This window comes from Vulpes lagopus, chromosome 7 (assembly GCF_018345385.1).
Source record: "Vulpes lagopus strain Blue_001 chromosome 7, ASM1834538v1, whole genome shotgun sequence".
NCBI lineage: Eukaryota > Metazoa > Chordata > Mammalia > Carnivora > Canidae > Vulpes > Vulpes lagopus.
Genome location: NC_054830.1, coordinates 17,763,946 through 17,779,700, shown reverse-complemented (window position 1 = coordinate 17,779,700; position 15,755 = coordinate 17,763,946). Strand labels below are relative to the sequence as shown.

The 15,755-nt window shown below is 39.3% G+C and overlaps 1 protein-coding gene across 1 annotated transcript in view; it reads left to right on the top strand.

The window, feature by feature from the left end:
- The window catches only part of PRKAR2A (protein kinase cAMP-dependent type II regulatory subunit alpha), a 106,605-nt gene that overhangs the window by 79,473 nt on the left and 11,377 nt on the right, over positions 1–15,755 (top strand). Inside the window, exons 6-8 of the mRNA XM_041761620.1 lie at positions 482–635; positions 8,292–8,393; positions 8,561–8,635. Of these exons, the coding sequence (XP_041617554.1) occupies positions 482–635; positions 8,292–8,393; positions 8,561–8,635 (331 nt within the window). The remainder of the gene's footprint in view (positions 1–481; positions 636–8,291; positions 8,394–8,560; positions 8,636–15,755) is intronic.

The window sequence follows — 15,755 nt, the reverse complement described above, 5'->3', positions numbered from 1 at the left end:
AAACTTTTGGCCAGCATCATAGTTAAGGGTGAAACATTGACTGTTTTCCCCTTAAGATCAAGAACAAGGCAGGGATATCTGCTCTCACCACTTCTATTTAGTATTGTATTGTAGATCCTAGCCAATGCAATGAGGCAATGAAAAAAAGAAAAAAAGGGAGGAAGGGAGGGCATAAAGATTAGAAAAGAAAAAGTGAAACTGTCTTTGTTTGCTGATAACATTAAACATTATCTTCCCTAGAAAATCCCAAGCTACAAAAAAGCACCTAGAACTGATAAGTGAGTTTAGCAAGGTCACAGAATACAAAGTCAAAATGCAAAAATCTATTGTATTTTTGTATACTAGCAAAAATATGTTGGAAGTTGCCTGCTTTATATCATTTGTACCTTCTATTTATGCACTACCTGTCAGGTCTTAAATTTAGAAGTAAAAAATGAAATTTATTGGAATTAATAAATGAGATTTTTTCTTGTATTTCCAGGGGAACCTATGATATTTTAGTAACAAAAGATAATCAAACTCGCTCTGTTGGTCAGTATGACAACCGTGGCAGTTTTGGAGAACTTGCTCTGATGTACAACACCCCAAGAGCTGCTACCATTGTCGCCACTTCAGAAGGCTCCCTTTGGGGACTGGTGAGTTAGAGAAATGATAATCCTTGCGTGGCGTAGTATTAATTCCCCTTACTTCTGAATTTGCTGTCCTTAAGCTATGGTTCACACTATATTTTGTAGCCAATTCTCTGAAATACATTATGAAAGGATTTGTGCCAACGTGCTTTTCCATTTCTCTAAAATAATTTTTCAACAAACCATTTACTCCAAATTGCAAGGAAAAGACTGGGTTTTTTTTTTTGTTTTGTTTTGTTTTTTGTTTTTTTTTTAAGACTGGGTTTTATAACCTTATAGTCATGTCAGTTCTTATTATGCTTTCTGTTTATGTTTTTATCAGACAGGTAGAGAGAAAGGGGATAATTTTCCATGCAAGAGGCAGCCTAGAAAAATAATTGTCATAGAGAGCTTTGCCAACAGTGCTTGTCATCTCTAGCTGTCCCAGGACTAACTTTTCTCTATGGCCACCCATCCACTTGTTCATGTGCATTGGTCCATGCCAATATCCAATAGGTGTGGATGACTAGAAAGGCTGATGGCCATATTCTGGGAAAGAGAACTTTCCTAGAATGTCTATGGCACACCACTGCTGTGATCCCTATCCTCTATTACCCATGGTCCATCTTGCTTCCTTTCAGTATCAAGTCTTCAGAATCTATAACTCTCTTCCTTCTTAAACAAAATAATTATCCTTTTGTACAGATTCCAAATTTCACTTTTTAAGATATTGACATCTGTGATAATGTGTTTCCATTTACTTTACAAGCAGAATTAATTGTATACCATAGCATTATCAACATAGTTCCTCAAATGAAATCACATTTTAAAGACAGAGCACTTCCTGTGATATACAAGAAAAGACCTGTCTTTTGGTAGAGTGTGTCTTGAGAGATGAGACATGTAATGGCTTAAGAATAAATCACACACAATGGGATCCCTGGGTGGCGCAGCGGTTTGGCGCCTGCCTTTGGCCCGGGGCGCGATCCTGGAGACCCAGGATCGAATCCCACATCAGGCTCCCGGTGCATGGAGCCTGCTTCTTCCTCTGCCTGCGTCTCTGCCTCTCTCTCTCTCTGTGACTATCATAAATAAATAAAAGTTTAAAAAAAAAAAAAAACACAGGGAAAAAAAAGAATAAATCACACACTTGGGGACCTAGTGATTGAAAAACTCAAGGATGGGGCACCTAGGTAGCTCAGTTGGTTGAGCATCCAACCCTTGATTTTGGCTCAGGTCATGACCTCAAGCCTTTCTTGGAGCCTGTTTAAGATTCTCTCTCTCCTCTCCCCCTACCATTCCCCACCCTGCTGACATGCTTATTTGCTTGCTTGCTCTTTCTCTCTCTTTTTAAAAAAAGAAAAAAGAAAAAACTCAAGGATAGATCATAGATCAATAAGTAATGGGGAAAATAAACTCAGTTTTAAAATGTATTGATGCTAAGGCTGGCGCTCAGTTAGTAGAGCATGCTACCTATTCTTGATCTCAAAGTTGTGAGTTTGAGCCCCACCTTGGGCATGGAACCAACTTAAAAAAAAATGTACTTATGACAACTACTGGTACAGGTCAAAATGGAATAGCTCCATTCCTCACTAGTTTTATCTCTTAAATCTAAAAAAATTCAGGAGCACTTTCGGTGGCTCAGTTTGAGTGTCTACTTTCAGCTCGGATCATGGTCTCAGGGTCTTGGGATGGAGCCACACATTGGGCTCCTTGCTCAGCAGGGAGTCTTCTCCCTTGGCCTCTGCCCCTCCCCTGCTTGTGTACTTTCTCTCTCTCTCCAGTACATAAATAAAATCTTAAAGAAACAAAAACAAAAAGCTAAAACAGTCCAGATATCATACAACAAACTTAGAAAGATGGGAAGGATAGGGATAAGGTGGAATGGCTAGGGATCTTGGGATTTAAAGACGGACAAGACAGTGAATTTCCTGGGTTTTCTTTTTTGCTTCCCATATATATACCAGATGGCATTCTGGAAAAGCCTACAACCTAGATCCACCAACAAGTACATACAAAAACAACCCCAAGAAAAGCCTGACCCCTTTAGCTAAAGGACCAGGAAAAGGGCAGCCTAACAGAACACCTACCACTCTATTCTAGCCAAATACCAAAGGAAAAATTGCTTCTACTTTCCAGTGTCACTGTCACCCAGTAGCAAAGAGGCAAAATGAGGAGATACATAGTGTTATTAGTTGGGATTCCACTTTCCCTGCCAGGGTTGTGTCAGTGGAATCCAGAGGGGAGCTGAACATTCACTCCCACATGTACATGCACACTATACCTAAATTGTGCCTGCAAAAGAAAAAGATTAAATTGGATACATAATTTCACAACATAATACCCCAAATGTCTGAGGGACAATAGAAAATCATTTTTTTAAAGATTTGTTTATTTATTTATTTATTTATTTATTTGTTTATTTATTTATTTATTTATTTATGATAGAGAGAGAGAGAAAGAGGCAGAGACACAGGAGGAGGGAGAAGCAGGCTCCATGCCGGGAGCCTGATGTGGGACTCGATCCCGGGACTCCAGGATCGCGCCCTGGGCCAAAGGCAGGCGCTAAACCGCTGAGCCACCCAGGGATCCCCATAGAAAATCATTTGTTATACAAAGAACAGCGAAATTCTCAACCTGAGTGAGAAAAGGCAATCAACAGATGCCAATACCAAAATGACACAACTATTGCAACTAACTGAGAAGGGCTTAAAACAATCATCAGGACAGCCCGAGTGGCTCAGGAGTTTAGCGCCACCTTCAGCCCAGGGCATGATCCTGGAGACCTGGGATCGAGTCCCACGTCAGGCTTCCTGCATGGAACCTGCTTCTCCCTCTGCCTGTGTCTCTGTCTCTCTCATATAAATAAAATCTTTAAAAAAAAAAAAAAAAGCATCATGGGGCACCTGGTTGGCTCAGTTAGTTAAGCATCTGCCTTCAGCTCAGATCATCATCCCGGGGTCCTGGGATCAAGCCCCACATGGGGCTCTCTGATCAGCAGGGAGCCTGCTTCTTCCTCCCCCTCTGTGCTCTCTCTCCCTCTTTTGTTCTCTCTCAAATAAATAAAATCTTAAAAAATAATAAAGCAGTCATTATATAGCCAATTATATAAGCCACAATTGCAATTATGGACACACTTGAAAAAAATGAAGAAAAAATAGGGCAGCCCCGGTCGCTTAGCGGTTTAGTTCAGCCCAGGGTGTGATCTTGGAGACCTGGGATCGAGTCCCACGTCAAGCTCCCAGCATGGAGCCTGCTTCTCTCTCTCTCTCTAATAAATAAATAATCTTTAAAAAAGAAAAAAAAAAAGAAAAAATAGAAGGTCTCAGAGAAATAGAAGACAGAAAGAAGATCCAAATGGGAACTGGAAAATATAATAACCAAAATAATTACTGTCTGATGTGGATCTCAGTGTATGTAGAGAAAATACTTGGGACACCTGGGTGGCTCAGCGATTAAGCACCTGCCTTCGGCCCAGGGTGTGATCCCAGTCCTGGGATCGAGTCCTACGTTGGGCTCCCTGCATGGAGCCTGCTTCTCCCTCTGCCTGTGTCTCTGCCTCTCTCTCTGTGTATCCCATGAATAAATAAATAAAATCTTAAAAAAAAAAAAAAAGAAAATACTTAAGATAGTTATAGTCTAAAAGGAAGAGGTAAAGGGGCCCAAATGGAAGTAAAGCTTCTACACTTTATTCCAACTAATAAAATGTTGACATCAGTAGATCGTGATTAAGTTACATATATATAAATATAATACCTAGAGCAACTGCTAAAATAATCTGTACAAAGAGATGTATTCAAAAGCTTTAATCAGGTAACCCATAGGTATACAGGAAAATGAAACAGAAGAACAAAACAAAGGGGAACAGCAGAAAACAGTAAAATGGTGGACTTAAACCTTAATATATAAATAGTTACTGTAAATATAATATGATTATACCAACTAAATGACAGAGACAAATCACATGGATTTTTTAAGATGACCAACTCTATTCTATCTGCACCAAACTCTCTCAAACATGATATAGATTGATGGGGATCCCTGGGTGTCTCAGTGGTTTGGCGCCTGCCTTCGGCCCAGGGCGTGATCTTGGAGTCCCAGGATCGAGTCCCACATCAGGCTCCCTGTGTGGAGCCTGCTTCTCCTTCTGCCTGTGTCTCTGCCTCTCTCTCTGTGTGTGTCTCTAATAAATAAATAAATAAAATCTTAAAAAAAAATACATAGTATAGATTGAAAGTAAAAAGATAGAGTTATATATATACCATGCAACCATTAACCGGAAGAAAGCAGGAGTAATTATATTAGTATCAGATAAAGTAGACCTCAAAGCAAGGAAAGTTACCAGGGACAAAGAGGAACATAACATAATAATGAAAGGGTTAATGTACCAAGAAGACATAGCAGCCCTAAATATGTATACATCAAACAACAGAGCTTCAAAATATGCGAAGCAGGGATCCCTGGGTGGCTCAGCTGTTGAGTGCCTGCCTTAACCCCAGGGCATGATCCTGGAGTCCCAGTTGGGCTCCCTGCATGGAGCCTGCTTCTCCTTCTGCCTGTGTCTCTGTCTCTGTCTCTGTCTCTGTCTGTCTCTCTCTCTCTGTGTCTATCATGAATAAGTAAAATCTTTAAAATATATATATGTGAAGCAAAAACTAATAGAACTGAAAGAAGAGACAAATCCACAGTTATAGTTGCAGACTTTAACACTTCTCTCTCAACAGTTGATGGAACAATTAGAAAATCAGGAAGGATATTGAAGAACTTAACCACACCATTAGCCAAAAAGATCTAATTGAAATTTATAGAACACTGGGTACAACAATAGTAGAGTACTCATTCTTTTTAAGCCTGTGGAATATTCACCAAGATAGACTATATCCTGGGATATAAAATAAAACCTAGCAAATTTAAAAGAATTTAAACCAGAGAATGTATTCTGTAACCTCAATGGAATAAATCCAGAAATCAGTAACAGAGAAGTAACAGGAAAATCTCCACAAACACTTGGAAATTAAATAACACATTCCTAAAGAATTCCTAAGTCAAAGAGAAAGTCACAATAGAATTTTTTTTAATTGAACTATAAAGCTACCTGTCTCATGGTTGGGTATGAGAATTCAACAGATGGACATAAAAGAAGCAACTCTCTTGATGTCTGGCAAAAGGTAGGGGCTACAGAATGGCAACACCTGCTCTCCATAGTTGTGGTGCTGCGTATGACCATTCTCTCCTGAGATCCCTGCCTTGTCTTTCTACTTCCTAGCCTTATCCTTTTCAGCCTTTTCTTCCTTTCCCTGCTGTTTTAAGCATCCTATCAAGATGCCCTTCTGGTCTCTGCTTTTCTTCTGCTTTGTTCATGTACTTTATAGCCCAAACCCTCTCAAAAGCTTTAGTATCACCTCTTCAAAAGTGACTCCCTGATGGTCCTCTACATCCTGATTTCTTGTAGCTCCCAAGGCTTCAGAAATGCCTTCTGAGGCTAAAGCAGGGAGGACTTGTTGTAATCACTTAAGTTTCTCACAGTGAATTCTACATTCCTTCTCTTAGTGGGGGCAGTTGCCACCATGACCACTATACTTAGCCTCTGCTCTTGTTCTCTCTTGTGAAAGTGAAAGTCAATAGAAACTTTCTTAGGAAATGCTTGCAATCACTGGAAAAAGTAGTATTCCTTTTCTTTTCTGAACTTTAGGCTGTAAGCTTGACGCTGAACACTTGCTGCCTGAAGAATCCACTCTTTCACAGTGGGAGTTTTCTCCTCACAGCTCTGTTGGAAGCTCCCTGAAAGCTTTTTCATGCCCTCCACACTCACAGGAGTTGGCCTTGCATAGCATGAGAGTTCTGGGAAGGGTGGAAGTACGCATAGAAAATGTTGGAACATGAATAAATAAGTCACTTTGAGAGATATCAGTTGTTTTCTCTTCAGCTAGAAATAGTTTGCTATTGCAATTGTAGCAATCTTTGTGACGTTATAGATGGATTAAAAAAATTTTAACAATGCCTACTCAGAAAGAAGAGAACTTTATAATTCCCATTTTCTCACTTTTGATTGTCCTCTTTCTGTAGCACTCGTGCCTAGATTGGCCCAGAAAACATGTGGAAATTGAATTCTAAAGATAATGAAATAATATTCCAAAGTATAACAGTAACATTTTAAATGATACATCCCTAACCTTGGACTTAAAAAAGTAGTGGCAAATCATGCAGCCCATTAGAGCAATCAGAGATTGAATGGCTCTTTTCAAGCAGACAGATGGAGAAGAAATGGAGCAGAATCTTGCTATATGCTAAAAAACAAACATGATTTGTACAGCAGTTTAGAGGGAGAGTTGGAGTCTGTCATAGCTCATACTAGGAATATAGGGTGTAGTAGGTGACTTCTCTCTCTCTCTCTTTTTTTTTTTACTTCTCTTTTAAGGCAGATAAAACATGGTATGGGATAGGGGCTGGGAATTCTATAGCTTATGGAATATGAGCTGTAAAATCCATTAGGACATCTCAATTCAGTTGTCTTCTATGTGATTTCTCTACCCCACTACCAACCCATCATAGAGCATACTAAAATAGCAGACTTACAGTTAAACATCATGTCCTTACCTTGTTATGTATCATTCTGCCAGCCTTAAGGATTTCATTATGTTGCTTTCAAAGGAAAAGCAAAAAAACAAAAGACACCTTCCTCTCCCAGCCTGAGGTGGACAAAAGGTACAATTAACTTAGGTACAAAAAACCTAAAACTAAGCAATTAATATTCTCCTGGCTGTGTGTCCCTCCTCACACATATGTACACATATCTGAGAGGAGCTTGACTGTAGTTCTGGTTAGCTGTCTTCTGATCAGAATCCATAACTTGCTGGAGTCAAGGGACCTTTCACATTCCTGCCTCCCCTCTCTTTCCATTAATTATTAAAATTTTATGTATAGTTATATAATTATCTATAAACATGATTTATATATATAATACTTATATTATGAATATTTATATATGTATTTGTTTTTTAAATAGACTCCACACCCAGTGTGGAGCTCAGTGTGGGGTTTGAATTCCTGATCCTGGGAACAAGACCTAAGCTAAGATCAAGAGTTGGATGCTTCATCACCTGAGCCACCTAGATGCTCCACCAAAATTTATATATTTGCAACAAAAATACCCTTGATCACTCCAGCCTACTGTGATCTCTCTCTTTACCTCCTCAGAATTCTTGTGGCACTTACTCTTGTCTTTATTGTTCACCTGGCACATTAGATATGCTGTCTTGAACTGTAGATTTTTTATTCCCATATACTTTGTGTTGTCTCCCCATTGAGATTGTAAAGTCCTTCAGGGCAAGAGCCCTGAAGTGGTTGTTACATCTCCTTTTTTTTGAATGTGCACCTTTTCACATTGCACAGTGACTGTGAACTGGGAAGTGTTTGATTGGGATTTGTATTTTGTGTTCTATTTATGACCCATAGGTGGCACTCATTGAGTACTAGATAGCAAGCAATTGCACGTGGACCATCTGTCTGACACAGGCTACAAGTCTTTCTCTTCCAGTGATGACTCAGATTAAAATGTCATTAAACACTCAGTTGGCCCAGTACATTCCGTAGTCCTCTAATATTTGCTGTCATCCAGTTAGTTAAACCATAGATGTTCTCTCACAGAGGCATTTACCAGAATTTTCATGTTCTTTCTTGTAGGACCGTGTGACTTTTAGAAGAATCATAGTGAAAAACAATGCAAAAAAGAGAAGGATGTTTGAATCATTTATTGAATCTGTGCCCCTCCTTAAATCACTAGAGGTAAAGTGTATTTGAATAAGAGTCTGTTTTTGGAGCTTTAAGATTTAAAACTAATATAACCTATTAAATTTTCAAATTGGATGATTCTAATCAATTGTTTGGATATTATTTGTGACTTTCATTCGAGATCTTTTCCTTATAGTTTATGGGTATGTCTATTGTTTCAGATGTCAGAACGAATGAAGATTGTGGATGTAATAGGAGAGAAGGTCTATAAGGATGGAGAGCGCATAATCACACAGGTAAGTGGGGCCTTGTGCAGCTCCTTTCCTGAGGGTTACCTCTTGAAGAACTAGAGCATCCCTTGTCCACACACTTTGGGAGCTCGTGTTGCCAGCTAGTTGGGCACACTTCCTGCAGAGTCCTCTGAAACCCATTGATGTTCATCTCATGGACACATGCACATCTCTTGCCTCCATTCACCTTTTGCTGGATTCTGATGTTTGTTCTTTTGGTCCTCATTCTCTTTTGACCCTTGTGTAAGCTTCATTCATTAGTGTTAAAGCCTAGAGAAGGTCCAAGGGTTGTGCCCTTTACCTTTTACATTTCACACAAAAGTGGCCTCTTAGCTAATCTAAAATAAGCCAGAGTCTTCAGTCTTCAGTGATTGACCAGATTTATAAGTTGTCTTCAATGTTTCCTTTGTGCCTTTCTCTCATGTTATTTTTGGGTGCTTGAGGATCACCAAACAGTAGCCTGGGTCATTGTGATGAGTATTGTGTAATAATTTTCCTTGTCTACTCTGTTTGTGTCTTTAATTATATGTTAAGACTTCTAGGTGTAAACTCTGCCTGTGGTTCTGGCGAGAACACTGGGAAGATATCTGGTTGGTCTGGGTGGGGTAATGTTCCCATCATGAACCCAGGGCTGGGGCTAGGAGGAAAAAAGACTCAGATTGGTCAAACCTAAGTCCTGAGCCCACCTCTGGGGCCAGTGGATGGAGTTGGCCCAACCAGCACTGCAAGGACTAATCAGGCTTATTATCACAGAAGGAGAGAGAGAAACTCCCAGAGAAAAAGGACTAACAAAAAACAAAAAACCCTGTGCCTTCTCTAAATGCCTTTGTTTTCTAAGTACCCCTACTGTTAATAATTCCTTCAATTAGAAATTGGTTTGATTCTCTAGATATTAAGATACACAGGTAAGGCTAGATATAAGTACTATAACGAAGGAACATATGAATGACAATGAGAATGTAGGAAAGGGAGTACTTGGGCAGCCTGGGCGGTTCAGTGGTTTAGCGCCACCCTCAGCCCAGGGTGTGATCCTGGAGACCTGGAATCCAGTCCCACGTTGGACTCCCTGCATAGGAGCCTGCTTCTCCCTCTGCCTGTGTTTCTGCCTCTCTCTCTCTCTCTCTCTCACTCTCACTCTGTGTGTGTGTGTGTGTGTGTGTGTGTGTGTGTGTGTCTCATGAATAAATAAAATCTTTAAAAAAAAAAAGGAAAGGGGGTACTTCATATGGTTCTGTGGGGGGAATAAATACCGTTTGGGCTGGGCTTAGAAGTACAGCTTCAGCAGTTGAGGTCAGGGAGAGGTCTTTTGGGGCAAAATAACAATATGAGCAAGGGCCTGTCGGTGTGAGCTGTGTTCCTGAGCAACTGTCCTGGTCTGTTAAGAATGTAGGCCTGAGTTGCAGGAATGGGACATGTTGGGGCACCTGGGTGGCTCAGTGGTTGAGCATCTGCCTTTGGCTCAGGTTGTGGTCTTGGGGTCCTGGAATCAAGTCCTGCATCATATTCCACACAGGAAGTCTGCTTCTCCCTCTGCCTATGATGTCTCTGCCTCTCTCTGTGTGTCTCCCATGAATAAATAAATAAAATCTTTAAGAAAAAAAAAAGGGACATTTTGGTCAAATTTCTTCTGAATCTGAGGTGCTTTCATTTACTCCCAAAGGACCTCTTCTTCATCCAGAAAGCTCTAGGCCTTCAGGAGGTATGTCAAGAGGTATAAGCTGCAGTGTTTTCTGTTGTGTCTGTCCTCTTGAAGACAGGAGTGCTAGGTGACTGTGCTTAGTGGACATGAATTAAGATGACCTCAGCTTATTTATAGACCACTTTTGGCAGTGTCTCTAGCTAGACGAGGGATCTCTAAGTGAGGTCCCAGATATAGCAGCATCAATGTCATCTGGGAATTTGAGAGGAATTGTTAGAAATGCAAATCCTTGGGAATCAGAAACTGTATTTTATGTTCTGTTTGTTTTGGTCAGCTTTGTTACAGTATATTGTACATACAAAAAAATCACCTGGACACCTGGGTAGCTCAGTGGTTGAACATCTGCCTTTGGCTCAGGGCATGATCCTGGGGTCCTAGAATCAAGTCCCTGCATTGGGCTCCCCATAGGGAGCCTGCTTCTCCTTCTGCCTGTGTCTCTGTCTCTTTCTGTGTGTCTCTCATGAATAAATAAATCTTAAAAATAATAACAATAAAATAAAATCACCAAGTGTATAATTCTGGAGTTTTTTTGTGTTTTTTTTTGTTTGTTTGTTTTTGTTTTTGTTTTTGTTTTTTTATGATAGTCACAGAGAGAGAGAGAGAGAGAGAGAGAGGCAGAGACACAGGCAGAGGGAGAAGCAGGCTCCATGCACTGGGAGCCCAATGTGGGATTCGATCCCGGGTCTCCAGGATCGCGCCCTGGGCCAAAGGCAGGCGCCAAACCGCTGCGCCACCCAGGGGTCCCTAATTCTGGAGTTTTATAGCCATCCGTACAATCATAGAATCATAGTATAGGATATTTGCATCACCCCAAGGAACTCCCTCATTTAGATTTTTAGTCAATCCACTGCTCCCACCTCCTTATTCCTGGAAACTACTTACTTGCTTTTTTAACACTATAGAAATTACTTTTCTAGAATTTTATATAAATGAAGTCTTATAACATGTAGTCTTTTGTGTCTGACTTCTTTCTCTTCGCATGTTTCGGAGATTTTTTTCATGTTGTATGTGTCAGCAGATAGTTCCTTTTTATTACTGAGTAGTATTTTCACTGTATGACGTACCATAATTTGTCTTTCCATTCACCAATTGAAAGACATTTGAGGTCTTTCCAGCTTGGGGCAATTATGAATAAAGCTGCAATGAACATTCTTTTTTTTTTTTCCCTTTTTAAGATTATTTATTTATTTATTCGTGAGAGACACACAGAGAGAGAGAGGCAGAGACACAGGCAGAGGGAGAAGCAGGCTCCACGCAGGGAGCCCAATGCCTGACTCGATCCCCAAACTGGGATCTTGCCCTGAGCCAAAGGCAGACGCTCAACCATCGAGCCACCCAGGCATCCCGGTATCAGCAGTCTTTTTAATTTTAGCCATTCTAGTGGGTATAAAGTGGTAATTCATTTTGGTTTTAATTTGCATTTCCTAATGTCTAATGATGTTGAGCGTCTTTTCTTGTGACTGCTTGCCATCCATAGGTTTTCTTTGATGAAGTTTCTGTAAATCTTTTGCCCTATTTACAATTAGGCAATTTGCTTCTTCTTATTGAGTTGTAAGAGTTCTTTATGTGTTCTGAATGCAAATCATTTATTAGGCAAATGATTGGCAAATATTTCTCCCAATCTATGTCTGTGGCTATGGCTTGTCTCTTCATTTTCTTTTCTTTTTCTTTTTTTTTTTTCTTCTTTTCTTTTTCTAAATTATTTTTTGTCTCCAAACTTTTATTTAAATCCTAGATGGTTAACATACAGTGTAATATTGGTTTTAGGAGTAGAACTTAGTGATTCATCATTTATGTGTAATACCCAGTGCTCTCATCATAACAACTGCCCTCCTTAATCCCTATCATCTATCTAGCCTATCCTCCACCCACCTCCCTTATCTCTTCATTTTCTTAATGATAGTTTTTAAAAAAGCAAAAGTTTTTAATTTTGAAGAGTCTAGTTTGTAATTTCTTTTCTCTTGTGATTCATTCTTGTGCCCTATTTAAAAAATTTTTGCATAGTCAATAAGATTTTCTCTTTTATTTATCTCTCGGCTAGCGCCATTCAATAAATATCATGTAAAACACATATGTAATTTAAAAATTTTTAGCAGCCAAATTTTTTAAAAGGTGAACTTAATTCTAATAATGTGATATATTTAACCTAATATCTTTAAATAATACCTCTTCAACATTTAAGTGATATAAAAATTCAATGATGAAATATTTTACATTCTTTTTTTTATTCTGTCTTCAAAATGTATATTTTATATTTTACAGCACACCTAAATCTATAGAAGTTTTTGGTTTTTTTAAAGATTTTATTTATTTATTCATGAGAGACACAGAGAGAGGCAGAGACACAGGCAGAGGGAGAAGCAAGCTCCCCTGCAAGGAGCCCAATGTGTGACTTGGTCTCAGATCCCAGGATCACACCCTGAGCCAAAGGCAGATGCTCAACCACCGAGCTACTCAGGCATCCCTGTGATCCATTTTGAGTTGATTTTTATATATGGTAAAGTTTTTTTTACAGGATTTTGCGTATGGACGTCCATTTGTTGAAAAGATTATCCTATCCCATTGCCTTGACAGTAGTATTGAAAAATATTTGGGTGTATGTTTTTGGGTCTATTTCTAGTCTCTGTTTTGTTCTATTGATCTGTATGTTTATCTCTGCCAATAGTGCACTGTTTTGATTATAAAAGCTTTTTATACTAAGTCTTAAAATCAGATAGTTAAGCCTTCCAAATTTTTTATTCTCTTTTTTAAAGATTTTATTTATTTATTCATGAGAGAGAGGCAGAGACATAGGCAGAGGGAGAAGCAGGCTCCATGCAGGAAGCCCGATGTGGGACTCGATTCCGGGACTACAGGATCACACCCTGAGCCAAAGGCAGATGCTCAACCGCTGAGCCACCCAGGCTTCTCCCCAATTTTTTATTCTTTTTTTTTTTTAAGATTTTATTTATTTATTCATGAGAGACAGAGAGAGAGAGAGAGAGAGAGAGGCAGAGACACAGGCAGAGGGAGAAGCAGGCTCCATGCAGGGATCCCAACGTGGGACTCGATTCCTGGGTCTCCAGAATCATAACCTGGGCTAAAGGCGGCGCCAAACCGCTGGGCCATCAGGGCTGCCCTTTTTATTCTTTTTTATAATTATTTTAGCTATTCTGTGCTCTTTACATTTCTATTTATATTTTAGAACTAACATAACAATTTCTACCAAAAAAGCCTGCTGAGATTTTTTTTTTATTGGGAATATGTTGAATCTATAAATCAATATGGGGAGAAATTGACACTGTAACAATAATGAGTGTTTTATGTCAGTCTCAGGCCATCAGTAGTGATAGTATCAGCTAGGAATATCTGAGGCACTCACCTACTTCTAGCAAATCCTCTCAGACATTTCACCAGAGCCAGTGTTATGGCTGGACCAGCCCTTGTGGTTCTTATTTTGAACAAGACTTACCTCAGCAAACAACTATAAGGGAACTTTGAAAAAAGTTTTTTACTTACAGATCCTGGAGGGTACATGGTACATCCAGGGCCACACAGTGAGGTCACAGGGTGGGCTGGGGGACTTGAAATTGGTCTGAGGGTGGGGTGCCAGGGTTTGGCAGGTTCCCTCTTTATTGGCGAATTTAAAACATAAGAGCAGGAATTACGGTGTCACTCAAGTGGTCATTTTTCTCCATTTCCCAGGACTTTCTAAAAGGGAAACTTTAGGTGAGAGCAGACTAGCTCTTCATCTAGTTATATAGCTGGCAATATGTTTATTCAAGATGGGTGTCTTTGAAATGGTTGCCTCAATAATCAAAAGGTTGATGTCAATCACTTACATTACAATCAAAAAAGCTTATTGTCAGTGAGATACCACTTTACACCAGTGCGAATAGCTAAAATTAACAAGACAGGAAACAACAAATGTTGGTGAGGATGTAGAGAAAGGGGAATCCTCTTACACTGTTGGTGGGAATGCAAGCTGTACAAACACTCTGGAAAACAGTCTCAAGAAGTTTAAATAGAGCTACCCTACAACCCAGCAATTGCACCTACTGGGTCAAAGATATAGTGAAACAACAGGACACCTGCACTCCAGGGTTCATAGCAGCAATGTTAACAATAGCCAGAATATGGGAGGAGCCAAGATGTCCTTAGACAGATGAATGGATAAAGAAGAGTGTATACACACACACACAATGGAATATTACTCAGCCATCAGAAAGGATGAATGCCTACCATTTACATAAACATTGATAGAACTGGAGGGTATTATGTTAAGTGAAATAAGTTAATCGGAGAAAGACAGTTATCATATGGTTTCACTCATATATGGAATGTAATAGTGCAAGGGACCATAAGGGAAGAAAGGGAAACTGAATGGGGAAAAATTAAAGGAAGACACAACATGAGAGACTTCTTTTTTTTTTTTTTTAACATGAGAGACTTCTAAATCTGGGAAACAAACTGAGGGTTGCTGGAGGGGAAATGGGTGGGGGGCTGGGGTGACTGGGTAATGATGGGCATTAAGGAGGGCATGTGAAGTGATGAGTACTGGATGTTATACTATCTGTTGCCAAATTGAATTTAAATTAAAAAAAAAATCTTACTGGGGTGCCTGGGTGACTCACTTTGTTAAATATCTGCCTTCAGCTCAGGTCATGATCCCAGGGTCCTGGGATCAAGCCCCACGTGGGGCTCCCTGCTCAGCGGGGAGCCTGCTTCTCCCTCTCCCTCTGCCTGCCACTACCCTGCTTGTGCTCTTCTTCTCTCTGTTAAGTAAATAAATAAAATCTTAAAAAGAAAAAAAAAGCTTATTGTCAGATACTTAAATGCTACAGTGAGTTGGTTCATGAACGTAGTATGCCTTTATATGTTTTAATTTTTCTCTCCTATTTTATACTTTTCAAGTCTTACACATCTGTTCATTTTATACCTGGATATTTCATAGTTTTAACTTTATTCTAAGTGGTTTTCCTTTTTTCAGTTTTTAATTATGTATTGCTAGTACATAATTGTATTTTTATATACAATTGAATTTCCATATTGATCCTGTGGTATTTACAACCTTGCTAACCTCACAATTTTAACAGCTTTTTTGTAGCTTCCTTGGGATTTTCTGTATAGATGATTATTTTATCTATGAACAAAGACGGTTCTACTTCTATATGCCTTCTTTGTAATTTTTAGTTAATTAATTTGCCTCATTGCATTGGCTGGGACCTCCAGTATAATATTGAATAGAAATGCTGAGAACAGACATCTTTGTCTTATTAACTGATCTTAGGAGGAAAGCATTTAATTGTTCACCATTAAGTATAATGTAATTGTAAGCTTCTTTATAAATGTCCTTAATTGGGTTAGAGAACATCCCTTCTGTTCCTAGTTTTCTGTTTTTATCATGAAAAGATGTTGAATTTTGTCAGATACTTTTGCTGTTTTGTT